Source organism: Pinus tabuliformis, chromosome 2_2, assembly GCF_031772625.1.
Source record: "Pinus tabuliformis cultivar Carrire ecotype Pingquan chromosome 2_2, CPIR1, whole genome shotgun sequence".
Lineage (NCBI taxonomy): Eukaryota > Viridiplantae > Streptophyta > Pinopsida > Pinales > Pinaceae > Pinus > Pinus tabuliformis.
In genome coordinates, this window is record NC_142300.1 from 20860991 (window position 1) to 20888316 (window position 27326).

Here is a 27326-nt window from a genome sequence, read left to right on the forward strand (position 1 = left end):
TTAAGTTAATGATTTATGAGACAAAAAATGTTGGCAGAGATTACACTTAGCAGGTCAACAGATCTACACCTTCCCATCTCCACTTATAGCTTATCACATATATTTTTACAGCTATCGCACTCTCCACTCAATCCATGTGCCCTCTACGATGATTGTCATCTATTACAAAGTGTTCATATATGTACATTTAACCCTTAGGTATTTCTCCGAAATGAAGCACTAGATCCACAAAACTTGGCAACTCTATATATACAGGTATTTGAGAGTGGATGAACCAACCCGATCAATATCTAAATTTCTAAAAGTGGATTATCCAACTTAATCAATCAACTTTTGTAGCAATGAATGGTACTAGAGTTTTGTCACCATTAAAAAGGTGTTTGAAATTGAAACAATTTTTTTGGATAAACAAATCACATGTTAGTCAGCTTGTATACTCCTCTTATCAAGTGGCCTTTAACATTTATTGTATGCTTTTATCACGAATAAATTTTGCCACTTTGAAAGTTATGTGTTCCATTTAAACTTAATTTTCTTTTATTTCTGACATAATGTAAGTGTTAGAGATTGTTAACTGAAAAAACAAATATTTTTAAGTTAATCTCATTGTTGTAACAAGTTATTTGAGAAAATAAATAAATAATATAAAAAATATTAAATAATAATAACAATCTCTAATATTTATAGCAAATACTAATTCACAACAAAATTATACTTTAAAATAAAAAAATAACATAACTTTATATATATATGGGGCTAACTTTATATATATATATATAGTTAACATAACTATAAGTAGAGGTTTATCAAAGAAATAGTTAAATTCCATAAGAAAACAAAGCAAGTTGCTTATCTTATGGTTCAACACTACATCACTAAAAGGAACAAACCTTGCCCCCAGATTTCTGATATTAGCGGCATTTGCATATTTCTGACATTTGCTTATATTTAGAAGTACATAACGACGCTACATTATATTATTCCGTTGGCTCATAGATTATATCAGGGAGAAACATTAAAAAAAAATTATAATTGTTATAATGACTTTTAAATAGGTCACATGAAAAATCTAAGCAGATCAACCCGAAGGGATCTACCCACTGACTAAACAAGCAAGGCCTAACCCCAAGGGCATCGAGGAGATTTGACCCCATGACCTCCCAACTGGCAAGGTACTCAACAACATGAACCCAACTAAGTGAGCTAACCGTGGGGGCTTAGTAGTATTATAAATATATTTGATAACTCGTTAGAAATATTTTTTATTAAATAAATATAAATATATTTGATAAATTGTGAAGTATAGGTGATATTACTTTGGGTCTAGAATACGTCTAACACTGTTTTTGCTTGGCTATGAGCTTGTTTTCTTCATACCTAAGGAAATAGGTTAACGCTTAAGCATCTAGCCAAAGTGAAAACCTACCCCCTTGTGGACTACTAAGGGGAATTCCAAGTAGCATGGTTTTTTCTTGAATAACAGTGATAAATGAGCGTGCATTCTAGGATAGCAAGAGTATTGGTTGTCCCCTTGTTAAATTGATAAAAAGACATTAAAAAAATGATAATTGTTATAATGACTTTTATATAGCTTAGTAATATTTTTTATCAAACAAAGTAGTATTATAAATATATTTGATAAATAGTTAGTAATATTTTTTATTAAATAAATTAGTATTATAAATATATTTGGTAAATTGTGAAGTATAGGTGATATCACATTGGGTTCCGAGTATGTATAAAATAGTTTTTGTTGGGCTAAAAGTTTGTTTTCCTTATAGGTAAGGAAAGAGGTTAAAGGCCCAAACATCTAGTGGGAGTGAAAACCTACCTCCTTATAGATCACTAATATAAATTCCAAATAAGTAGTTTTTTCTTAAATAACAATGATGAATAAGCATGCATTGGGAGATAGCAAAAATATTGATTGTCCCACTGCTGTTTTCACAACTTTAAAAGATAATATCACTTATTTAAATTATATTTATCAATATAAAAACATTTTTTAAATATTTAATTATATAAACATAACACCTTAAAACTTTTTTTAAATATTTAATTATATAAACTTAACACCTTAAAACTTTTCTCGAAGATAGATAACGTTAATTTATTTTCAATAAACCCGGGTCAATCATATTTGTAGATTAATCTTACACACGGATTAGTGTTTTCAAACCCATTCTCCAAATCAGATCTAGTTGATCAGTGTGGGATGGTGTAAATTTGGCATGTACGGCGCTACCACCTCACGTGGTGTCACTTACTCAGTTGCATAATCTCTGGCAGCTCCTGGACGTGTAGATTTAACCCGTGATATGCATCCCCATTCGCCAAATCAGAAAATATGAAGAAAACCATGGTATACGATCCACACGTCGCCAAGCTGTATGGACACCTTCCCTTCTTCATGCACACTGTATTTAGGCCTGAAATTATACCCTGGGCAAGTGACATGTTCAGTCTGATGCGAGGAAGGCCGCCATGGACGAGACGAAGGAGAAAGGAAAGGAAGTAGCCCAGTCACTCAGGGTTCCCGTGCCCAACACCAACATACCATTTGTAGGCCATGTCGATAGCCTCGCTCTCAAACAGGTACAAATTTGTTTTTGCTTCACTGCGTTTTCATATCACATGTGGTGTGTACTCATTGTCTCAGAAATTTCAGTTGAGGATTGAATGAATTTTGGGCGCAGTTGTTATGCGGCACCATAGCTGGCGGTGTTTCGGGCATAGCTGCTGCGCCCTTCGAATTTCTCCGCTCGAAAGCGGTGGCGGGGAAGGGCGGAACTTCTGTTCGGGAGGTGTTCTCGGATACTCTCAGGAAAGAAGGGATCGAATTCATAAAGAAAGGCAGCTTGGTGTCTGGGATTACGACATCTGCTGTTCAGAGGGGTGTCATGTTTCTCACTTATGAAGCAGTTAAGAGAAGGGAAGAGAATAAATTCGGACGGGATGTCAAGTGGCTGCCCGGGTTGCCCAGAGAGGTTTCTGTTTCTTCTGTGGCCGGAGCCGTGGCTGCGTTTGTTTCCACTCTTGTCACATACCCCATGAGTACTGTCGGAGATAGGATGTTTCTCAAGGTAGGGTGTTTCTGGATCAGCACAGATTTATCAAGCAAATCATATTTTTTAAGATGAAATTTATCAATCTGAATACGTATTAGATTTATTGAGAATATAGATGGAGAACTCAGCTATTAAGACCCTAGAAGAAGAATCTAAACAGAATTCCAGAGCTACTAAGAACTTAAAAGAATAAAAACAATAAAGACAAATCAAGCATAGATCTAGAGTAGGTCATGTAAGATTAGAAGGTGTTTGTCCACCAATATAGGGCCCGCCAATGATGGAAATTCCATTTTATATTCCATTTTATTTGTCTAGTGAGGCTTGTGGGTGGTTGGTTCACTAATATAGTAACAGTCTTAATGGGTTTGTTTCTTTTTACTAGTGGGTGGTTGCTCTAGGTTCACTAATATAGCGGCAGTCCCAATGTTCTTGTTTCTTTTATTGGCATAGAGGGTTGTGAGTGGGTGGTTGCTCTAGGTTCACTAATATAGTGGCAGTCCCAATGGTCTTGTTTCTTTTTACTGGTCTAGCTAAGCCTATAGACCATTTCTTTTTATTGGCCTAGCTAAGCTTATGGACCATTGTGCTAGGCTTAGGACTGGTTTCAGTTTCTTTTTACTGTTCTAGCTAACCTTATGGACCATTGCACTAGGGTCATGATGGGTTTCAGTTTCAATTTCTTTTTATTGGTCGAGTTAAAATTATGGACCATTGCTCTAAGGAGTATGCTCAGAAGTATATAGTCTCACTTATTAGATGGGATAACTCTGCCATCCAAAAGTATACTGGTAGTTTCACTGACTAGATGGCATAACTCTATGCCATCCCAAGTCCCCTTGATGACAAATTGACTCGATGTCATCTTCGGTGTCCTCGAACACACAGTGACTTGATGCCATTCCAAATCTCTTCGATGACAAACTGACTCGATGCCATCCGAGGTCTCCCATCTCCTTACTGGCACTAGGCTCAGGAATATAATGGAAGTCCCATTGGTCTCTATTTCTTTTTACTAGTCTAGTTAAGCTTATGGACTAATCCTCTAGGCTTAGTATTAGGATTAGATTCAAGAGTATAATGTCACTAACTAGATGGGATGACTGGATGCCATATACTAGGTCTTTTCGATGAGTTTATGACAAACTCAATGTTATTTTAGGTTATCTTAACGCTAGGCTTAGGATTATAGTGACAATCCAATTGGTATGTGTTTGCTTTTATTAGTCCAGCTAAACTTATGGATCATTGCACTAAACTTATGGATCATTGTACTAGCCTTAAAAGAAGGCTCAAAACTACAGTGGATGCCAAGTCTTCTTAACTACAGAGTGACTCAATTCCTAAAATAAACTTATGGATCATTGCACTAGCCTTAAAAGAAGACTCAAAACTACAGTGGATGCCAAGTCTTCTTAACTACAGAGTGACTCAATTCCATTTTAGTTCATCATAGGTATCTCGTCTCTTTATTGGCTGACACTATAGGCCTATCGATTTTCCTGATTGATTTAAAAATTAAAAAACACAAAATAATTACTCATGCTAAAAAAACACAATAATTAAAAAAAACCACTAACGCTACCAATTTTGTTCTCTCCTCCTTGAAAAAAAACAAACAAACAAACGGTTTTCAGATTTATTAAGCATTTAGATTTTTATACTATTATTATCGGTCTATATTTCTTAAGCCGTACATGGAACTCCAAATCTATTAACAACCTCAAAGGGAAAAAAAAAAGAGAGAGAACAACACAAATTAGAATCTACAGTATAAAAGACTCTGGATTTCTAGTTTAAAAGACCTGAGATTAGAGTTAGTATTTCTAGTGTAAAAGACCTGAGATTAGAGTTAGTAGATTTAATGCATATAATGGATTTGTTATGGTTTGAATATTTTATCAATATTATTTTATTTTATTTTATTAATTAATTATTTAGATGGCATTATCAATGTATCAGGTCTTTGCGATGACAAACTGGTTCGATGCCATCTTAAGTTGATGCCGTCTTATGTCTCCTGTCTTTTCACTGGCTTAAAAAAAATAAAAGGCAAAAATATGTAAGGATATGGTATTATCAGTATTGATTTTCAGATTTATTAAGCATTTAGATTTCTCTACTAATATTATTATCCGTATCCGTCTATATTCCTTAATCCCTATATGGAACTTCACCGTTATTAAGAATCTAAAAGGGAAAGAAGAAAAAGGAAAAATACAAATCACAAAGATAAATAAATGACTCGGACGATTTTCAGATTCATCGAGCATTTAGATTTCTATACTAATATTATCCGTTTATATTCCTTAAACCCTAGATGGAACTCCAAATCTATTAAGAACCTAAAAGGGGAAGTAGTAAAAAAATAGAAAAACACAAATCACAAATCTATAGGATAAAAGACTAAGACCTGAGATCAGAGCTAGTAGATTTAATAGATTTATAATGGATTTGTTAGGTTTCACATTATTATCAAATTTATTTTATTGTATTAATTAATTATTTGGATAGTATTAATAATTTAAATTTATTTTTATTTTAATTTCATTGAACCTATTATCAGAGTAAATTCATCTTAACCTCATGCACTTGTTTATAAACTTTGAACTTAAGTACAAATCTAACCTATATGTATTTAAAAGCCAAACGCACAAATCAAATTAAAAAGCCTCGTTAAGATCAGGTTTTCACGTGAAGATGCTTCTTAAACCAACCTTTAAGATCTGGATCCTAAGATCCTTCTTTATCGAAAACCTCATAGACATATCATTCATATATTCATCTAAACCCTGTGAACCTTGATTCTAAAGCACAAATCTATAGATATTTAAAAGCTAAAAGCAAAAATATAATCCACATGTATTTAAAAGCTAAAATCACAAATATAATCCACAAGTATTTAAAAGCTAAAAGCCTCCCTAAGATCAGGGCAAAGCCTCCTTAAGATCCAGGTTAAGAGGTAAGAGGTTCTAGGTTGGTTTATTGAATTATTTTACATTTTGTTATTTATGGTATCCTTTTTAATCAAAACCCAACTCTGAACTATAGAGAGACTTTGCTATATATCTGAACTAATCTTGATTGCAATTCTACTTTTGACTTTGAATTCTTGTATTTAATGAATTATCATCATCTGTAAATGTATTTTGCTACTCTACATTCACTTCACGCATTATCTATATCCACCAACTCCAGGTGCAATAATTTTATGAGGGATTTCTAATTGCAAATTTACTCTTTTTAGATTGAATTCCTGTATTGAATGAATGATCAGGAGAACGAGTACAAATCCATGAGCGGCGCCATTGGAAAGATCATAATGAATGAAGGAATTGGAGAGCTATACCGTGGTGTGATACCCAAGCTCATAAGGATGGTGCCCGATGCAGCTGCAGGTTTCTACACATATGAAACTCTCAAGAGACGCCACATTGAGAAGAAGAAGAAGAAGAATAAGAATGAGAATGGTGTTAAGGGAAAAGAGATAGGGGCTCTTCCTTCCCTGTGTTTTGGTGCCATCGCTGGTTTGGTTTCCACCACTTTGTCATATCCACTGGACAACATTACAACGATGATGAGTATGAAGAAATTGCCCAAGGGAGGAGGAGCTCTGGAGCCTAGAGGAACAAATATGTTTCAGACATTGAGGAAAACTGTTGCAAGAGAAGGTGCAGGACTCCAAGGTTTGTACAGAGGAGTTGGGTTGAGATATGCAGAGATTATTCCTGTCACTGCCCTGTCCTTCATGGTTTATGAGTTTGCAAAGAGGGTTCTCATTGCTCGTCACAAGGAAAAACCACATGAATTCAAAGGGTGACCCTGTGGGTTCTGTATATATTGTTTTCTTCAAAATGTGAGTGAGTTTGGACAGATTGGAATCTTATGTTGTATGTACATTATCTTGCTTTGTTTCTCCACTGGATGGAGGCTTAGTAGTTTCTAGATGCTCCTAGAGGTTTATAAGCTAGAGATTAAACAATGTCATTCAATCAATTCAAAGGCCAACCAACTTGTGATCAAACATAATTAATTCTAAAGCTCAAACATTTAGATTTTTCATATATAATTAGGAAGTTTTCAAAGAGAGAACGACCAAGCTCATTTAAGTCCATATCTGAAATTTCACCTCAAGCTCATTCAGTTTTTTATGCATAACTTGCAAGTTCTCAAAGAGAGAAACACCAAGCTCATCAAGTTCATATCTCAAACTTCATCTCAAGCTCATTCATTTCACAGGAGTGTATTCAGTTATCACCAATCAGGGTGATATTGTTCTGATTTCACAGGTGTGCATTTAGTTATCATCACCAATCAGGGTGATTTTGTGTGGATATTGTTCGTCTATTGCTCTTAATGTTGGAAAAGTTCATCTGTTGGTCTTAATATTCTTTTTCCAATGCAGCTGCTAATTAGTATTAGTTGTAAGTTCATGGAGTTGTCTTTATCTTCCCAATTGTAACAACAATCCCTTGCTAATACCAAGACTCTTTCATGGCTTGGATATTCTCTTGCATTTTATTTATTGCAAACCTAATATATTAATAAAATTCTCTCTTGCAGAAGAATTTTTGGTTTTTGCAACTTTTTTATTGTTAAAATATATTTTTATTTTAGATATTCTCATGATATAAGAGCAAACCTTACAAACCCTTTTTCATTTTTTTTTAAGAGATATTTGCAGGAAATGTGATCTTCAAAATCCAAATCAGATTTTCAAGATACATATCAGAATAAAAAAGGAATGAGCTATTGTTTGACCCATTATGTTGTCTAACGGTCATTCTATTGTTCATCTGCTCCAATTTGATAACACTCCTATCATCTCAATACGCTCACTCCAAGTTCGATGGAGAAAATATCATAACCAGGAATCCAATTCAATAACACTCCTATCATCTCAATACGCTCACTCCAAGTTCGATGGAGAAAATATCATAACCAGGAATCCAATTCAGCTAGGTTTCAAATATCAGCCATTTACTAAATTTTTTTTTGGCAAAGTGTTCTTTTGTTTAATTATACAATTAAAACGAAACAAAGAAAGTTTGGATATGGTCTTTCCTCCCCGTAACCTACCGTGAATTAGTAGATACTTGAGTGACACTCAAGATTCAAAGACACAGGTTCTTGCAACTATCTCTAAAGGTGGAGTTTCCACATAAACTTCTTACCAAGCATCTTCCTATAGGCTAATTGAGTTTTCTCCCACTCTCATTCAGCGGCTTCCCAATAGCTTTTTGGTGCTATCTTGATAGGCCTTTATCAAAACTAAGTATGATTCTCCTAGGTATTAAGGTTTGCAGAAATTGAATATTTGCTGTAAAAAATTTGTTTAGAATTTTTTTTGAAGTTAACAGAAATTGAATATTTGCTGTAAAAAATTTGTTTAGAATTTTTTTTGAAGTTAACAGAAATTGAATATTTGCTGTAAAAAATTTGTTTAGAATTTTTTTAAGTTAACTTCCATTTTTTATCTTTTCAACATAATTTAATGGTGTTCCTTTAATATTCTCTATGGATTTTTTATCTTTTCAGCCTAATTTAATGTTCTTTTAATATATTCTTTATTGATAAAATGGTGAAATCAAAGATGGTTGAGCTTCTCGCTTTCCATAATTTTCGCAAGTAGAAACTCAATATGCAATAGTACTAATCTAAAAGGATTTCGTAAATGTTTATCAAGGAAATCAAGAAATTTGCTGCTTAAATTGGATGAAGCCATGAGTTTGATTGGCTTGCATGTTTTAAATAGTTTGTTGCTTCATTTTATTCAATGTAAAACTCTAAAAAGTTTGTTGCTTCATATTTTTCAATGTAAAACTCTTATTTTTTGTTGCTTCATATTGTTCAATGTAAAACTCTAAAAAAAAAATTGTTGCTTGTTGCTTCATATTTTTCAATGTAAAACTCTAAAAAATTATTTTTCAATATAAAACTATAAAAAATTTGTTGCTTCATATTTTTCAATGTAAAACTCTAAAAAAATTTGTTGCTTCATATTGTTTAATGTAAAACTCAAAAAATTGTTGCTTCATATGGTTTAATGTAAAACTCTAAAAAATTGTTGCTTCGTATGGTTCAATATAAAACTCTAAAAAACAAATTTGGGACAAGTTGACTTCACTAGCTTCATAAATTTGTTGCTTCGTATTTTTCAATATAAAACTCTAAAAAACAAATTTGGGACAAGGACAAGTTGACTTCACTATTTGGTAAAGTCAAGTTGGCTTCATTATTTGGTAAAGTCAATGAATTAAATAGTGAAGTCAAGTTGGCTTCATTATTTGGTAAAGTCAATGAATTTCTAACTTTATAGTTGGAAGCATAATTTTCATTGTTTGTACCTGATGAACATGAAATTTATCTTTCCAAAACAAGAAATTTATCTTTCCAAAACAAGAAATTTATCTTTCCAAATCCAAGTTACTAGTGGCATGGTTGAAAGGGTTACTAGGGGCTCCAAGTTACTAGTGGCATCCAAGTTACTAGTGGCATAGTTGAAAGGGTTACTAGGGGCATAGTTCTTTCCAAAATCCAAGTTACTAGTGGCATGGTTGAAAGGGTTACTAGGGGCTCCAAGTTACTAGTGGCATAGTTGAAAGGGTTACTAGTGGCATGGTTGAAAGGGTTACTAGGGGCTCCAAGTTACTAGTGGCATAGTTGAAAGGGTGTGGAAACACTCAGATGAAGTGTTATTTTCTTGATTCTATCCAAGAGGTCCTTTTAAGATATTTTCTTCTATAGGCATAGTTGAAAGGGTGTGGAAACACTCAGATGAAGTGTTATTTTCTTGATTCTATCCAAGAGGTCCTTTTAAGTTATTTTCTTCTATATTTACTCTTTCTTGATTCTATCCAAGAGGTCCTTTTAAGATATTTTCTTCTATATTTACTCTACTACTGATATATTTGGAGATAAGTTTAAAGATAAGTTTAAAATTGCTTTTTTTGAGCTTTTCTTGGGTGTATTACCAAGAAACAATTTTACTTTATGCAATTAGATGCTGTTTTTAGCAGTAAGAGTTAGGCTTAGGCTCTTGTGGTTCAGACCTCCAAAAAAGTAAGCATAAAATTCAGAGTAAATAGAAGAAATATTCTACTCAAGTTGGTGAGTTTCCCTCCAAACCTCAACATGAAAACAAAAATGTTTCCTCCATCTTCTAAATATAGTAAGTCTTTCTCCAAGATAAGGAACAAGTCGTAAAATGAAACTTGTATCTTTTTTTCGGTGTACTCAAGCATGCCAAATCCCAATGTTGGTTGAAACTAAAAGGTTTAAATGAAGCCATACAACAACACAAAATCTCAATACCCAAACTTTGTTTATAATGCTTTATCTACTAAATTTTTTTATGCATCTCGAGATAATTGGATACTTGATTTTGGTGCAGCACACCATATGACACAACTTGATATTTTAGGATTAGGCACTGTGCATTTAGATAATGGGTAAATCACTAATGTCCTCCTTGTTCCTAACATCTTTGCTAATCTACTATCTATTTATCAAATCTATGATTCAGGGAGTGACGGGAAAACAATAGAATCAAGTCTTAAAATCATATAATTTTTCAAAAACTATAGAATCCATGCACTGTTGTTTCTTCTGACTCTTGTTGTTTCTTTTGACTCTAGTCTTCAAATCATATAGTTGTTCAAAAACTATAGAATCCACACATTGGTGTTTCTTTTGTAAGAATTAATCATAGTCCTTGATTATATAGGTTTGGTTGTTTTGAGCTTTTTTCTCATTTCTCCTTTATTTCACATCCTAAATCTTTGAGTCGACTTTGGCATGGAAAGTTTATCCATTTAAACTATAGGTAATTGTAGCATTTGAAATAATGGAGCGTTTATCCATTTAAAATTTGGTGGTTTGTGTTGGAAGAATTTGTCATTTACGTCAAAGGGTGAATGGTCCAACATTTGTTTGGTGATTTTGGTGCACAATTCAATGAATTTGGATGCAATAACACTCTAAACTGGTAACCCATGTCATGCCATTTCATTTGATAGATGGCACACCCTGTGGGTCCTTTGGGTTGGAAAGATATTAATTTTTGAAATTTGATGCCCCAGTGATGGGTTTAACACCAACACCCTTTTTTCCAAAATCTTATGACCTTATCACTTCATTGCAGCCCCTAAAAGAAGGTCAAAATTATAATTTAAGATTGACCTAAATTCATGTGCCCTAATTAGTTTGAAAGAAGATGATATAAAAGTCAAAATTTGATTTTTTTTAAAGTGTCCTAAGTCTCCTCTAAACAAGTCGGTTCATCTACATTAGGTCAACTTTAATACAATCATGTATTTTCATAAAGAATATCATTATTTTTCTCAAGTCAGCCCCAGTGAATGGCTCTTCTAATATATATATATATATATATATATATATATATATATATAACCAACTTGTGGCATCCAAATGAACAAGCAAGAGACATCAAATTAAGAATAAGATCTTCTGTTCTGAGGCTGAGCCCTAAAAGGACATATCTGAAGAAGGTCGAGACATCTGAAGCTTGGAGTATTGGTTATGGTTTGAAGGTGACTCAACAGATCAAGTTCTACATTTGGTAAGATCTCATAAGCTTATTCTATCTATAAGGCATTGTTGGAAGAATTTCATGTTTTCATTTGATGACTTCTGCAGATTTGTTATGATATTTTATTGAGGCATAAATTTGGCATGTCTAAGGTTTAATTTTTCCTAACTCTAAGGACAAACATTTGACCTTATCTTGGGAGGTTCTAAGCAAATATTAGGACCTTTTTAAGGCAAGATTACAAGGCCCAATTTGGGGGGTTGTTTGAGGCTCAATTTGATCTATACCTAAGGAAAAATTCGGCCAACCATCTAAGGAAATTTTAACCCTCTCTTAAGGAAACCTTCTAAGGCAGAATTTGGGAAACTTTTTCAGGAAAATTCAGCCTTTTCTTAAGGTAATTCTTTGAGGCAATTTCGACCCTAGTTAGGGAAAATCTAAAGCATTGCTTTGAGTAAATTTTAAGATAGTCCTTTGATGATCTAAAGTAGACCTTGAGAGCATAATTTGTGGGAGACATTTGATGATCTGAAGCAAACCTTGAGAGCATAATTTGTGGCAGAACTTTGATTATTTAAAGAAAAACTTGAGATAAAACTGTTAAAAACACATGGAACATGGGAAACATATACGATAGATAATCGTGAGATACCTTTATCATTCACAAGGGTTATATTTATGATACATTGGTGTGAATCTTGGATTCATCTTCCAAGGTCTCTTGCACTCCCTTTGATTGTTCAACTTCCACACCATAACCCTTAGTGGATTAGGTGTCCAACATTCCCCCCTTAATCCGAAGGGGTATATATGTGTCCAAGAAGAGAGCTCTAATACCCCTTAAACATATTGCTTGAGCCTAGAGCTAAAGACAACCATACCCAAATTCAGATTTGTAGCCAAAGATAGAGAAGCCCCTAAGCATGCACTTTGGTTGGTGGCCTTCCTTAAATCACTGTAGGTTGAGACCTCCCTTTTTCAGGTTGAGGTTATCTATCTTTTCAATAGGTTGAAGACCTCCCTTTTCCAGGCTGATAGTTTCCCTCTTCAAAACATTAAAGAGCACTTCCTCTAGTAGAAGACTTGAACTTTTTGCCCAATTTGTAAGAGTTTCAAGAATCACACTAAGAATTCCTTTCATTGGTGGCCTTCCTTAAACCATCGCAGGTTGTATACCTCCCTTTTTCTAGGTTGAAGGTACCCCTCTTCAAATCATTAAGGAGAACTTTCTCTAGCAGAATATTTCACCCTCTAGCAGAATATTTCACCCTTTTGCTAGATTTAGAAGAGTTCCAAGAACTACACTACACGTCCCAGTGTTGGTGGTCATCCTTAAACCACCGTCGTTTGAGACCTCGAATTCTCAAATTCAACACACCAACGCACCTTTTTTTTACATTCAACGTATCGCAAATGTAATTCAACGTTTTTTAGTCCACTAGTTTTAAGCTCCTCATGCATATAAATTTTAACACATGACCATACCACAACAATGCTTATCCATCATAAATTCAACCCAGAAAGCTCACATTTTTCAATTCATATGCAATGTTTAAATAAAGCAATCCTTTCAAAACATTACATAGAGAATGAACCGACATACTCATTGCTTTAACACGGAGTTTCAACACACTGTTCCACACTCAATGCAGGTTCCAGAATTCTATATAGCATGGTCTTTGAACTTTAGCAAGTCAACTTTATAATACTCAATGTGTTCATATTCACAACCAACCAATGTACAACATACAACCAAGTCAACTCTTCAACACTATGTATGAACCATACCCAACATACATTCTAACTCAGTCACAATTTGCAAGGGTTAAGCAAAGCCAATGCACAGTCAATTCAATGCACCAAGCATGCAACGTGTAACATGAATGGTGTTCATAAGTTTCCAATGCATAACAAGAATGGCTAGTTCAAAGGAATTTGGGAAAGATCTTGAATTCGCAAGGGATAGAGTGCTGGAATTCGATGGCTAGTTCAAAGGAATTTGGGAAAGATCTTGAATTCGCAAGGGATAGAGTGCTGGAATTCGATGGTAACAATTGTAGCATACAAGGCATGGGTTCGATGGTTCCGGAGAGACAAAAAAAGATGTTAAGGCATTAGTGCCAAGGTAGGAAAATGATAGAGACATTAGGAAGAGCATTGGATTTTGTAGAAAATGTAGAGTAAACTCACAGCTTCTTTCGTGTAGTGGTTAAATATAGCACTCTCTCAATTTCCACCAAAAATGTTTTTACCCTTGGAATAGAACACTGATCTAAACTGGAGTAGATTAGTAATGCTGTGCTAATTCCCCATTCAGAAATAAACCCAAGATGCTTATCATTTGCTTTTTTAAGTGCTTAAGGATTCAAAACTTTTGCATAATTAACAGATTCCCATGAGAGTTTCTTATGTAAATTTTATAAAAAGTTTAACATAAAAAAACATATTGTTGAGAACGAGATCCCCCATGGACAGTTTTGAGGCTAAAAGCCCTTGCTTTGGGTCAAATTTTGTAATAAAGTTGTAAAGTCTCCGCATTTTGTGGTCGCAGAGCACGAAGGTGTCATGAGTCATAAAGGGTTGTCCGCACTTATTTGTAAAGTGTAAATTTGACTGTAAAGATCTACCCATGGTCTGTAGACCATGGGATTGTATAAAAAGAGCTAAATAAGTAAGCCCTAAGTAGATTTTGAAAGTAAGAAGTTTGGAGTCATAAGTTTTGGGGAAGTAAGAAGTCAAGTGTTCAGGTCTTAGTGTAGGTAGAGGCACTGCAGCTGAGTGTGCAGAGGCCTAGGGTAGAAGTTCACAGCTGTGTGTGCAGGGCGGAAAGAGTCTGTAATAATATGGAGATACCAATAAATAGAAGCATTCTACGGATTCTGTGTCCTTATTTCTTGTTAATGCTTATGGTTATATTGTGTGCATTTCATTTAAAATGCTTATGTGATGTGTGAATGTATGTAATTATGTTAGTTAATTGAATGCAAGTAAGAATATCAGATTACATGATGCTTACTGTGATTGTTTAGTAAGATAAGTAAAACACTTAAAGATAACTTGGAAACCTATTCAATACGCCGTCACAACAGCGCAAAAGTACCTGAACTGCAGGTTAGGGCTGCACGAAGGCCAATCATACTCCTTTGCGGAGGTACTGAAGGGCAGAATAAAGGCCTAGACTGACAGAGCCCTAGGACTTAATGACCTGCACGAAAGTAGGAATAGAAGGAATAAACTGACATCACGACCATCTCAGGGTGTAGAAACTTGGTTCTAGCATCCCCCCATACTACTTCGGGTGAGATTTCGGTCCGCGTTCTGTGGGCTGATGCCGAAAGAGCCAGTAGTGTAGGGATTTGTTTGTCTAACTAATGATGAACCTGGGTTAGGCTCCATGTAGCCAACAAATGGTTCTGTTGCCGAGACCGGAATCTGCATAAGGGATGTGTGATGTCGTATCACTTGAATCCAACTAAGAAAGAGATCAGAGACTAATTGGATAGGAAGATCCACGAATTCGTGATGTAAGAGAACAAAAATTCACCACTGACAGAGGAACAGTAGCTGGATAGTTAACTATATACAGAAATCCATGAGATATTTTTCTGTTCCTTTCCGGTTGAGTTATACGAGTGGATCACGAAGCTAGCGGATAGCCAAGGAAGGTGGATACTTTACAGTCCTATTGTTTGGACCTCGGAGCTAGTACAAAGATTGGAAGCCTCTGAGGATAAGATCAACCGTGCTATCGACGATTGGCTTGATCGCATCATAGCAGGATTTGTGACTGAATTCGCAGTCGATACCTGAGTTAGCTACAACGCGGTGGAGCAACACTTTTTTAAAGGTCCGGGAGGTAAGTACTTGAAGTCTTTGAATACTTGGATTAAGAAGTTATTGTGCGAAAAAAGGGTTATGCAACTACCTTGATGTTCAGAGCTACGTGAAGCGGAAAGACTTACAGTAATGAAGGGAGAAAGGGTCCTGAATATAGTCCATTGATTTCACCTCCATTGGGTGATGAAGAGGGAGTAGCGCAGGCTTCTCCGCAAAGTGCAATTTAGTTAATAAGGCAAGGATTCTTGCGACTACCACCTCCACCCACACCACCTCCAACTTCACCACCATCACCTACGACTTCACCCATATCACCACCACCTCCACCACTGTTCAACATGGAAAATTCATTGAAGTTGCCTCTGTTTAAAGGCTTGGGAAATGAGGACCCGGGCCAATTTTAGTTTGTTGTGAAATCTGTATGGGAAGCTCAGGGCATTACAGATGATCACATGAAGAAGGAAATCCTAGTTAGTGCTCTGCGGGATCGTGCGCTAACCTGTTATATTAAGTACTCTAATGATAACCCAAACGCTAGAGTGGCAGACATCCAAACCGCGTTGAATAAAGAATTCAGTAGGCCTAAATTTGAGGCACAGTCGATTGTAGGGTTCAAGGAAATCATGATGAAACCAGGTGAGACACCTTGGGAATTAGATTAGAGGTTGAAGTGTAAAATTTGCGAAGCTAATATGAACTTAACATATGGACAACACCGCGAGTGGTTCGTGGCTTCACTCCTGCCACACCTAAGGGTTGTGCTATCACAATAGAAGATTATGACTCAGGCAGAGGCCTTAGAGATTTCAATGAGACTACATGAAACACCGATGCAAGATCCGAATCTAGGGGTTCAGCAGATCCATGCACAGTTGCAAAATCTTTTCCTTGAAATGCAAAGTTTGAAGCAAGATAGAACAGTTCGACTGGAGGTGTGCGAAGAGGTATGGTGCCTGAAATGCAAGGGTCAGGGGCATGACAAAGACCATTGCCCAATATTTGCGAACTATATTACAGGAGGGGGACCAATGCCTTTGAGGTCAGAGGCCCAAGCAACCGAGCGCAGGGCCTGCGTTATGGTGCGCTATATGTCAGGTAGCAGGAAAACATATGACGGATAACTGTCATTTGCTGCAGAAGTTTGTACAAACACCACAACAACTGTTCTGCAACTTATGCAAGTCGGTATGGCATGATGAGTGCAACTGCAGAAGTTATGAATTGATGATGGATAGAACTCCTGCCTATAGGGTTTAGATAGAAACATGACCCCGTAACTAGAGCACAGGGATGGTGCGAACAGGATTTTAGGGGCGCGAATGAAACAAAGGCGGGGGAGGACCTGGCAGAGGTTAGGGACAACTAATTTGCTAAAATTGCGGATGACCAGGACACTATGCCCACAAATTCACTAACCCTACATGACTGTCTTGCAAATATTGCACTCAGTTTTATCATGAGACAAAATATTATCCTACGCTGATAACAAGGATACGCGACAAAGGGGCGCTACCACCACAGCCAACTTAGAACTTGCAGATGATGAGGTCCAAGGCTTGCGAAGAGGATCTGAATGTGAATATAGTGCTCCGAAGTGGAATTGAAATAGGGGATGATAAGGGGAAACAACCTGAAGACAGCGCATGGGTTTGCAAAGCTTCGCGAAGGAGGCTGAATTTGATTTGGAGTGCGCACACGAAACGTTCATGGAAGCAAAGAAGAGCTTCGATGAGGCCTCCTCCTCAAGGAGAAAGGATAAGCCAGATCAGGAGATGGACCCTTCTATGCTTGTGACCTTTCTAGAGACCTGCATGAAACACTCCAGGTGAACTACACATGGTACGAAAGATTGATAAGCATAAAACAAGGACAGGACGAGAGATGAGACTGACCGCATAGATAGGAGAGTATGAAATGGATCAGGTTATTTTGGATTAAGGGTCAGACGCGAATGTCCTACCAAAGCAGACCTGGGAGCGGATGGGAAGACCCGTGCTACAGTAGTCTCTGATTCAGTTAAAGATGGAAAATCAACAGAAGATCATCCCCATGGGGCGGCTCCAAGGGGTGATTGTAGATATTGAAGGCGCGAGTGTGTTGGCTGACTTTGAGGTACTAGAAATTGTAGATGACAGAAACCCCTACCTTGCACTCCTTGGCATTGATTGGGCTACTGATATGAACGGGGTAATCAAACTATAGAAGCGAAAGATGATATTTGAGAAGAAATCACTCCGCGTAATAGTACCCCTAGATCCTATTGAAGGATCATGCTATACTGAACTAGTCTGCGATTATGAGAGAAATGATGATTTGGATTGTATCTATAAGATAACAGCACGAGACCAAGATTGGGTGAATCCAATAGTGGATGGACGAATTGTGTGGAAGCACGAGAGTTCCTGCACCTCAGACTTTGATGAAGAATTAGAGCACTGAAAGAATCGGTTACATGGAGTAACCACGCAAAGCTATAACATGATGACCTGGTCGCTGTGTTGTGTGTTGTCAGAGGTAAGAAATCTGCCCAGTTGATGGCCTGAATGATGTAGATGTATTTTTGGACGCATTTGAGAGGGAGGTACCAGAAAAGTAGCGCTTCCAGGATTTGGACTAGGCACTACGCGCTACGCCTACAAGATGGTGGGGTACACACAAGGGTAGCTTTAATGATTGGCGCGTATGTAGGAGGATGATGAGAACCCATTTTTGGAAGCCAAAGGTACGAATGATAGACACGTATGATAGGAAGGACAATAAACATGCACACTTGGTCAAATGGGCCGAGGCTTACGAAACAAAGCCCCAACTTGAATGGGTGCACTTGTTCTATCATACCTTGGATGTCATCCCGATGAACTGGTACTTGAAAATAGAGCTCCGCCATGGTACAGGTGAATGGGATATTCTGCACGAAGGATTCATAATGATGTTCAGCTTTGAAGACAGGTTTGATTGTATTGACGAAGCGCTACAAGAGGTAAAAGCAATGATCTTTAGGATACCGCAGGATCCATTGGATCTTATTAAACCCGATTGGACTACTCAACTGAGTCACACGCTAGAATGCTATAATGTGACTGCTGAAGAAGAAGATGAGGATCCGTGAAAGATTAACATCTCTAAAACAGAGGGTCACTGCGAGGTTGAGGGACTGTAGATTGAGAATCTTACTATAACAGCGCCACTGAAAATGAAACAGGTAAATATTGGTATGGAGGCAGAGCCCAAAATTATGAATATTGGAGATTACTGGGATGAAGTGACGGTGCATAAGGTCACTAAATTTCTCCACGAATACCAGGATTTGTTCCCTACCAAGTTTACAGATCTAAAAGGGATAATAGGAGACCTAGGTGTTATGAAGATCACGTTGAATCCCGACGTGAAGCCGGTTAAGCTGTTTCAATTCGAAGTATAAGGAGAAGGTCCACTTAGAGCTAGACAAGATGCTCGCTGCAGGCATCATTGAGCCTGTAGAAGAATCTGATTGGGTAAGCCCAATGGTGGTACAAGAAAAGAAGAAGGACAAAATAAGGATATGTGTAGACCTTAGGAAGTTGAATGATGCTTGTGTACATGATCCTTTCCGACTCTATTCACTAATGAAGTATTGGACAATGTAGGTGGACAAGAAGCATATTCCTTCATTAATGAGTTCTCTGGGTACCATCAAATCAAAATCGCGCCGGAGAATAGAAGTAAGACAACCTTCGCGGCTAAGTGGGGTTGTTTTCATTGCACTGTAATGCCTTTCGGATTGAAGAATGCGCTTGCGATTTTTTCGCGCGTAGTCATTGCTGCATTCATGGAATTTATTCATAAGTTTTTGGAAGTGTACTTTGATGGCTGGACTATGTTTGGGTTGGTAAAACGCCATGTGGCAAGTTTTTGCCTGATGCTAGATACTTGTCGAAGGCATCATATCGCGCTAAATCTAAAGAAGTGTCTATTTTGTGTTCCTTTAGGGACTCTGTTGGGTCATGTGGTTTGTAGACAAGGACTAATGGTAGATCCCATGAAGATCACGGTGATATTTAACTTGGAAGTGCTAAGGAGTGTGAAACAGCTGCGTGCAACCTTAGGACATACTAGGTATTACATGAAGTTTATCAAGGGTTATGCCTAGATCATCGCGCCTATGGAGAAGCAGTTGAAAAATGATGTCACGTTCTATTGGAATGAGGAGTGTAAGAAAAGCTTGGATTTATTGAAAGAAAAGATTGTCACTGCGCCGATTTTAGTCTTCCCGGATTAGAAGAAGGAGTTTCATGTACATGTTGATGTGTCATGTATAGCACTGGGAGCAGTACTGACACAGGTCGACGAAGGAGAGTTGGACCATCCTATAGCATTCGGAAGTAGAAGGTTATCCAAGGCGGAGAGGAGCTATTCCACTACCGAGCATGAAGGGTTAGCCACGGTATACGTGCTCCAAAAGTTTAGACACTATTTTCTGGGTGGCCAATTTAAGATGTATACAAATCATTCCATGTTGAAATACCTATTTAATAAGCCTGTGTTGGGGGGGAGAATCTGTGGGTGGTTGTTATTGTTCCAGGATTATTATTTGAAGTTATTGTGAAACCTGGATGACTGAATGTCGGACTAGACCATCTATCGTGCATCGAAATAAGGGAAGAGCCCACTAGTTTGGAGGAGGGATTGTCTGACGTGCAGCTATTTGCTGTGCACATCATGGATGGTCACTTTGAAGACATCATACAATTCCTAACGACAGGAACTGCCCTAGAAGGTTACATTTTCCAGCAAAAGAAGGAGTTAGTGGTATGCGTGACAAACTTTTCTGTCATTGCTAGATACCTTTACAAAATGGGGTTTGATGAAATAGTGCGACGATATGTACTAGAGTTTGAAAGGAGAAGTATCCTTGCAGACACTCATGGGGGTGTCGCAGGAGGTCACTATGCAGCAAGAGCGACTGCGCAGAAGATTCTACGCGCAAGGTTGTGGTGGCCAACCCTCCATCAGGATTCAAAAGCTTACTACAAGGCATGTGATGGTTGTCAAAGGACGGGTAGGCCATTGCGGAGGGATGAGCTACCTCTGAATCCATAGATGATGTTACAACTCTTTGAGAAATGGGCAATAGATTTTGTGGGACCCATTCAGCCCCAAGGAAAGAAGATGGAAGAGTGGTACATTATCACCGCGATAGAGTATTTGAATCGATGGGCGGAGGCACAACCTGTGAAGGATTTCACAGGCATGACTGCTATAAAGTTCCTCTTTGAGTATGTACTGATGCGATTTGGGTGTCCAAATATTTTTATGAGTGATCGTGGTACGCACTTTCTGAACAAGACAATTAGTGCGTTGATGTAGGAATTTCAGGTATATCACCAGAAGAGCACGCCTTATCACCCACAGGCTAATGAGAAGGTGGAAGAATTCAATAAAGTGCTGGAGAACGTGCTCACCAAGGTTTGCAATGCTCAACGAAGTGATTGGGACCTGCGCATACCCATAGTATTATGAGCCTATCGGACGAAATGCAAGAAGATGACTGGATAGACACCCTTTTGGCTTGTATATGGCATTGAAGCAGTGATGCCCATGTGTTACAGGGAAAAGTGTCTATATAGAACTGCTCTATCCCACTAAGGTGTGACAGTTGCCTTAGAAACAAACAGAGAAAAGCTACTTTCGTTTTTCCTTTATGAATTATAGATAGAGAGGAACAGAAAGACCAACCTCTATCTTGCACTAATCTCCTGATTTGATTCCTCTCTTCTTTGATAGTCTTTAGCTACCTGCTCCCTTGCACGCCCAGCTTCACAAAGTACCTGTAAGATCATAGTAGCATAGCACTATACAAAGACATGGATCTATATTCATAAACAATCTAGGATCATATGTAAATTGACCATACAAATGTAGCAAGCATCAATGACACAAGAGCATGGAGGAAAACTTGAATAACTTTTATTGATAAACAAGAAAGAGCCAAGAAGAGTTACAACCAGTTGTTCTGACCCAGCATCAACCTACCAGCAAAGAAGCCCCTCTTCACCTCAAACAAAGTTTAGATCACCCAACAATCTGATGTTTGTCTCAAGAAACCAACAACAATTCCTTACAATATGCAAAATTCCAGCCTCTGGATCTCTGCGATGAGGGATCCATATATAGATGTCTGTAATGGAGATGAGTCAGCTCATGATTTGATTAGTGTCTTCCCTCTGATAGTTCTTGCTTCCACTTGGAGATTGATGGTCTCTTACTCATCCTTGGTCGAATTCAGTGAGGCAAGTGTCACAGGAGAAGTTTCTGGAAGCTTCCATTGCCTCTCCACCTCGCGGAATGACACTGCCATTTGTCATTTCCCATTGCACCCCATAGAAGGGATTTTTGAAATGCAACGCACCCACACAGTGTATTTAGGTGAGATGCAACGCACTTAGCTAGTGGAGCAGCTGAAATGATCCTGTTTTGACCAATTCTGAGCAGTTTTTCATGGAGAACTTCTGGGAGAAGCTGTAATCTGTTGACCTTGTTCCTTTAGGGGTTAGAACAACACTTTTAGGGACTTAGGAGCCCTTGGTTTATGGACATTTCATGCTTGGGGTTGTAGGGCCCAAAAATGTCTATAACAGTTTCCCCCTAAAGCATGAGGTCGTTAATCTTTTGATGTCGGGTGAAATGCTTTATTATGAGGATCCGAAGTTCTTTCAAGCTGGGAGGAGACCTATAATAAGATACATTATAATACATTATCTTCATAAGATTTTCATGATCTAGCTAAGGCGGGCATTCCCATGCTCAGCTTTATAAATTCATTTTTATGTACATAGGACAGACAATCGTCTGAGTGTAGACTGATGATTCTGATAGAGCCATCATCCTTTTGATTGGATGATTATCTGTGCAGCAATGATGTACATTTGATGTCTTTATTTTCCTGAACATATATCGCAGCCCGGATGGATGAAACTAGATCCGGGGTCTTCAATCTCGTTCGATCTTCTCTCGAAGTACAAGTCGATCCATGTGAAAGCTGTTCTGGAGTCGAACATGGAAAGACATCGCCTGATTACTAGCCAATGATGTAAGCTATTAACAGACGCGAGAGGAATCATCGATAATGATAATGACCCTCAAGGTACTGCAGTACAATTCACGTGGTGTGAATAAAGGACTTGGCGTCGAACACCACGCCAAATCTTTCGGTCGAAGGCCATTGATGTAAACCTGTCGCCGGAAGTGAGAAACTTGCCATTGAGGCATGCAAGATTCAAAGTACTGAATGGGGTGTTCCTAGATCAACTTCTTGGATAATGAGCTGATGTTGACAAGAAGCGATCTGTCACAGGAGGGCCTTAATGAATCCCACATCAATGACACGGAACAAAGCAAATGATTTTAATGGAGGTGAAAACGATCTGGTGATATAAGGTTCAGGGTGGCAGTCATGAAAGAATGGAGTATAAATGTATGGTAGTAGGTGAGACATAGGTGAATTCTCTGAATGACTTCTCTTGAACATATCGGCGACACTGATGTGATGGATTGGTAGCATTAACCCCAAATGTGGATGGTATGATGGGACCATGGTGATGTGACCGGTGAATGAAACAACCCAACCCGACTCGGACGCGGAGTGGAAGTGTCATGTTCAAGAGCGACTTGCTACCAACAAAGTTTCTTCAAGTTTTCTTCCCAATTTTCCCCAGTCATTGCTGACCAGTACCTATTTATTTTTGTCAAGCTTTAGGAGGATAACATATGCTTGTTATATAATTCTCCCTTCGGGCAAACCCATCGCTATGTTTTAACGAGCCTAGCGATAGTGAAACTCATTCTCGTCTATAGACAAGTTTGTTGCTATTACACTTTTAACGAGTTTAATGACAAAGATAACTCGGTCCTTTTCAATTTTAGAGAGTCTGAAAAGGAATGTAAAGGAAACTCCAAAATTCCTTTTTCGTCATCTAATCCCTTAAGTCCGAAAAAGTATAAAACAATACAGAAGGGATGAATTTTCGATACTTTTAACGAGCCGAACAAAACAAGCGCTCGATCTTTTTGTGTAATAATCTCTCAGGTCCAAAAAGATTAAAATTTAGAGGATAGATAACACTTCCGGTCCATTTAATGAGCTGGAGAGGCCAATGGCTCGGCAATCTTTTCATATTTTACGAGTCAGTTGAAAAGAGCTTAAAGGAGACTCGTCTTTTGAGGAACGAGTGATAAAATGCGTAGCAACTGATTCCAGGTAAGGTTTGGAATTTTCCAATCACTGCAGTGTTACAAGGATGGCTAGTGAGATCACTCTTCGTAGCTGTTCCTCAAAATGGGTAAACAATCAAATGGAGGTGAATGATCGGCCAATGCAAAAGTGGAGGTGATGGTGCAAACATGACCAAGGCTTTAATGGCTGAAGTACTACTTTCACGATGGTTATTTACCGGTGAATAGTTCATTTTTTAATGAGCTTAAACGCGGGGGGAAACATTTGCTCATGTCTTATGTTTATTTATTTAATGAGCTTGAACTATGTGCTAAAACTGCTCGATTGAATGGTCTCTTTTTGACTTTACCATAAACCGCTTTGTTCTTTCAAAGATCGTACTGTATTTTTAAATGCTTCATCAAACTAGTCAGAAATGAACAATATATGCTTGAAAAACGAGTTAGAACACTAATATTTTACTTTGAACTACGTAAAAAGTAATGAAAAAGTGTTTTTACCTCTCATTTTACCATTTCATTTGAACTTTGGTTTGTTGGAGCTTTGGAGGTGCTTTCCCCCTTTGATTTTCATCAGCTGATTTCGGGAGATTCTGTGGACGATTCTCGGCGCCGTCTAGACCAGGTAGGAGCTAAACTTGAGCTCTTTCATTTCATGCTTTCCATTTTACATTCTGAGCTTGATTCCTGGTTTTTCTGAGCCTCTGGGGTTTGAAAAACTCGTTCTGCCTTCAGCGCACCCTCTGTGTATCGAAAGGTGCATTGGATGTTGGCCTTTCTAATGGCCATTTGACATGCAATGCACCTAGAGCACCACTGTAGGTGCAATGGGCGCAAAGAAGGAATTTTATGCACAGTTTTTGATGGAAATTTTGCCTGTTTCTTACCAAAATTAGGATCTAACTCTTCTCTTGTTTGTTTTTCAGAGATCTTTGGAGTAAGATGACCATTACATGGCGAGAACATGAACATGAAGAAGAGGACATGCTTGCCCTACATGATCCGGTTACAGTAAACGCACTGCGGAACTGTGGCTTGCTGAAGTTTCTCCGCATTTCTAGCATGAGACAACAGATCAACTTACTGCAGTATATGCTCGATGCTTGGGATCCTACCAACCAGGTGTTCCAGATCAGAGGCAAATCTATCCCCTTTACTGTAGTAGACATCTATTTCTTGACTGGCTTGTCGAGGCGGGGTGCCCCCATCTCCTTATCAGGTTCGGCCCGAGGAGGTGACTCTGTGAGAGATTATGTTTGCCGGTATTGCAGAGAGGGATCTCAGCCGAGTAAAGACGGCAAGATCATCATCCGTGATGTCACTCACAGGTCCCTCAGGACTATTCTGTTTAATTTTGGTAGGATGGCTGGTGGTGTGGCTCTTCATGTAGCCAACCGATCTTATATGCAGTATGCCTTGGAATGCCTCCAACCGAAGGTGTTCAACTGGTGTGATGGAGTACTTCTTGTGATGAAAGAACAGTTGACCAAGATAAAGAGCGGGAGGTTGAAGAACTTTGGGTATGGTTCTATTTTGATCTCCTTTGCCTTGGAGAAGATACCACTGATGCAGCCGCAGTATGTTGCACTCGATTTACCTTCACCTACTGAACCACGTATGCAAAGATGGGTTGACCATATGTCTAGGCATGCTGGTCAGTCTCAGATTTCATTTTCTGATACCTTCTTCAGGTGGTTTGATCGTCAGGAGATGGTTTATTCCGAGTATCCATATGCTGGCATGGACTTCCGGGGTGATCCAAATTTAGTACTGCCGGATGGCGAACAGTGGGGCACCATTGGTAAATCCTCAGACCATATTCTTGTTTATCGTTTTTCATTTATAATGTCCTTGTGCTTTATTCTATCAAGACTTTAATCAAACTCATGTGTACATGCAGATGTTGGTCCTGTTCGGCCCGTAGCACGCCTGAGAGTGCCAGCTGCCGCCCCAGCAGGAGAGGCTGTTGGAAGGGCTATCCTTCGCGACCTTGATGTGGCCGAGACTCTCACAGCATTACAAGAGCAGGTTGAGGGCCTCACTCTTGATATTCCAGATGTGAGGACTAACGAGCTGCCCTTGAGGTTGCAGCAGCATACTACTGGTGTGCCAAGACGATGGACTCGTCTCTTACGCATGATCGCACAGGCTGTGACTTGCTATCACAAGCATCATTAGACTAGGGTGCCCCCTAGCATTTTGAGTTTTTTGGTCATTTGACCAATTTTGTCTTGGTTACAGAACATTATGTGTAAACCATAAATAGTTATATATATTTTTGATTTTCGGAGTTTTATTTTGGTTAAGTTACATGATCCAAATGCAAACATTGATGGTATGTTTCTTTTTATAAATGTTGCAAATGCCTATCTAACACATAATTTGCCAATGATTCAGTTAATGCATTTAAGTTTCTGGAAATATGTTGATATTGAATAACATCAAATTGTCTTTCCAAAATCTTAACCTTTAGGAACATGCGATAAATAGCTGGATTTCGGACAAAATAGATACCAGTGAGTTGTAGTATTACGAGTTGTGAGTCTAGCCTGACAATCAGTCGGCGTATACCATGTGTGATGGCATCAGAGAGAAGTTCTATCAACGCGCTATATTCAACGATGTTATTTGTTGATCGACCAATACATACCCCTCTAAAACTTACTAACTCGCTGCTTGGATCAAAAATGACCCAGGCTACGGAAGATAGGTTCCGTGAACTATGACTCGCTCCGTCGGCATATCCAACACATGACTCCAATAGGTTTGACATCTGCAACAAATGTAAAAAGTGGATTACTTGACCAAAATACACACTTTAGCGAAAACAAAAACATAACAAAAGCATACAGGTTACCATTACGCATAGTAACGCTTGAGGTACAACTCATTACGAGGTTGCGCTAGTGGAATTCTGTCATAATCTATTAACTCGTAGGCTCCTTTTGCTAACACCCGTTTAACAATATAGGGGCCCATCCATAAAGACTTAAATTTACCTGCTCCTAATTTATCGGATTCTTGGTCATAAAGCAAGACCAAGTCACCTTCTGAGAAGACACAGGGTTTGACATTTTTGTCAAACTGTGCTTTGACTCGTTTCTTATGGGCTTCATTAGCCAAAGCGACATCACGACGGGTTTCATCCAATTGGATTAGTTCCAAGAAACGAGCTTCTTCTTCTGAAGTTCCGGGGAGGAGGTCAATTGCGAGTTTGAGAGACGAGATTTCGCACTGGATTGGTAAGACTGCTTCCAGGCCATATACCAGTTGGAAAGGTGTAAACCCGGTTGCATTCCTTACCGATGTTCGGTAAGCCCACAAAGCTGAGTACAGGATTAGGTGCCATCTTCTTTTGTGAACTCCAATCATCCTTTGCAGCATGCGCTTCAAGACTTTGTTGATTGCTTCAACTTGTCCGTTGGCTTGCGGATAATATGGAGTAGAGTTGTTGTGAGACAACCCTAGTTTGGCAGCTAATTCAACCATCATGTGATTGTGAAAATGCGATCCATGATCTGTGACTATAGCTTGTGGTACGCCGAATCTGGCGACTACATGATTGAAAAAGAAGAGGGCAGCTGCTTCACCAGTATTATCTAATGTAGGCATCGCCTCAGCCCATTTGGTAAAATAGTCAACTACGACTATGATATACC

The 27326-nt window shown here is 38.2% G+C and overlaps 1 protein-coding gene across 1 annotated transcript; it reads left to right on the top strand.

The window, feature by feature from the left end:
- Nucleotides 1–2377: 2377 nt before the first annotated feature.
- On the top strand, nucleotides 2378–7025 carry LOC149191332 (adenine nucleotide transporter BT1, chloroplastic/mitochondrial-like). Its single transcript, XM_089404173.1, has 3 exons — nucleotides 2378–2595; nucleotides 2697–3083; nucleotides 6346–7025. Exons 1-3 carry the CDS (start codon nucleotides 2485–2487, stop codon nucleotides 6886–6888), a joined length of 1041 nt encoding a protein of 346 aa, XP_089260299.1. The 5' UTR covers nucleotides 2378–2484; the 3' UTR covers nucleotides 6889–7025.
- Nucleotides 7026–27326: the final 20301 nt, after the last annotated feature.

Coding starts and splice junctions, on each gene's coding strand:
- LOC149191332 (XM_089404173.1), top strand. CDS start 2,485: ATGGACGAGACGAAGGAGAAAGGAAAGGAAGTAGCCCAGTCACTCAGG. Junction 2,596..2,696: donor ATAGCCTCGCTCTCAAACAG/GTACAAATTTGT, acceptor TTTTGGGCGCAG/TTGTTATGCGGCACCATAGC. Junction 3,084..6,345: donor GAGATAGGATGTTTCTCAAG/GTAGGGTGTTTC, acceptor ATGAATGATCAG/GAGAACGAGTACAAATCCAT.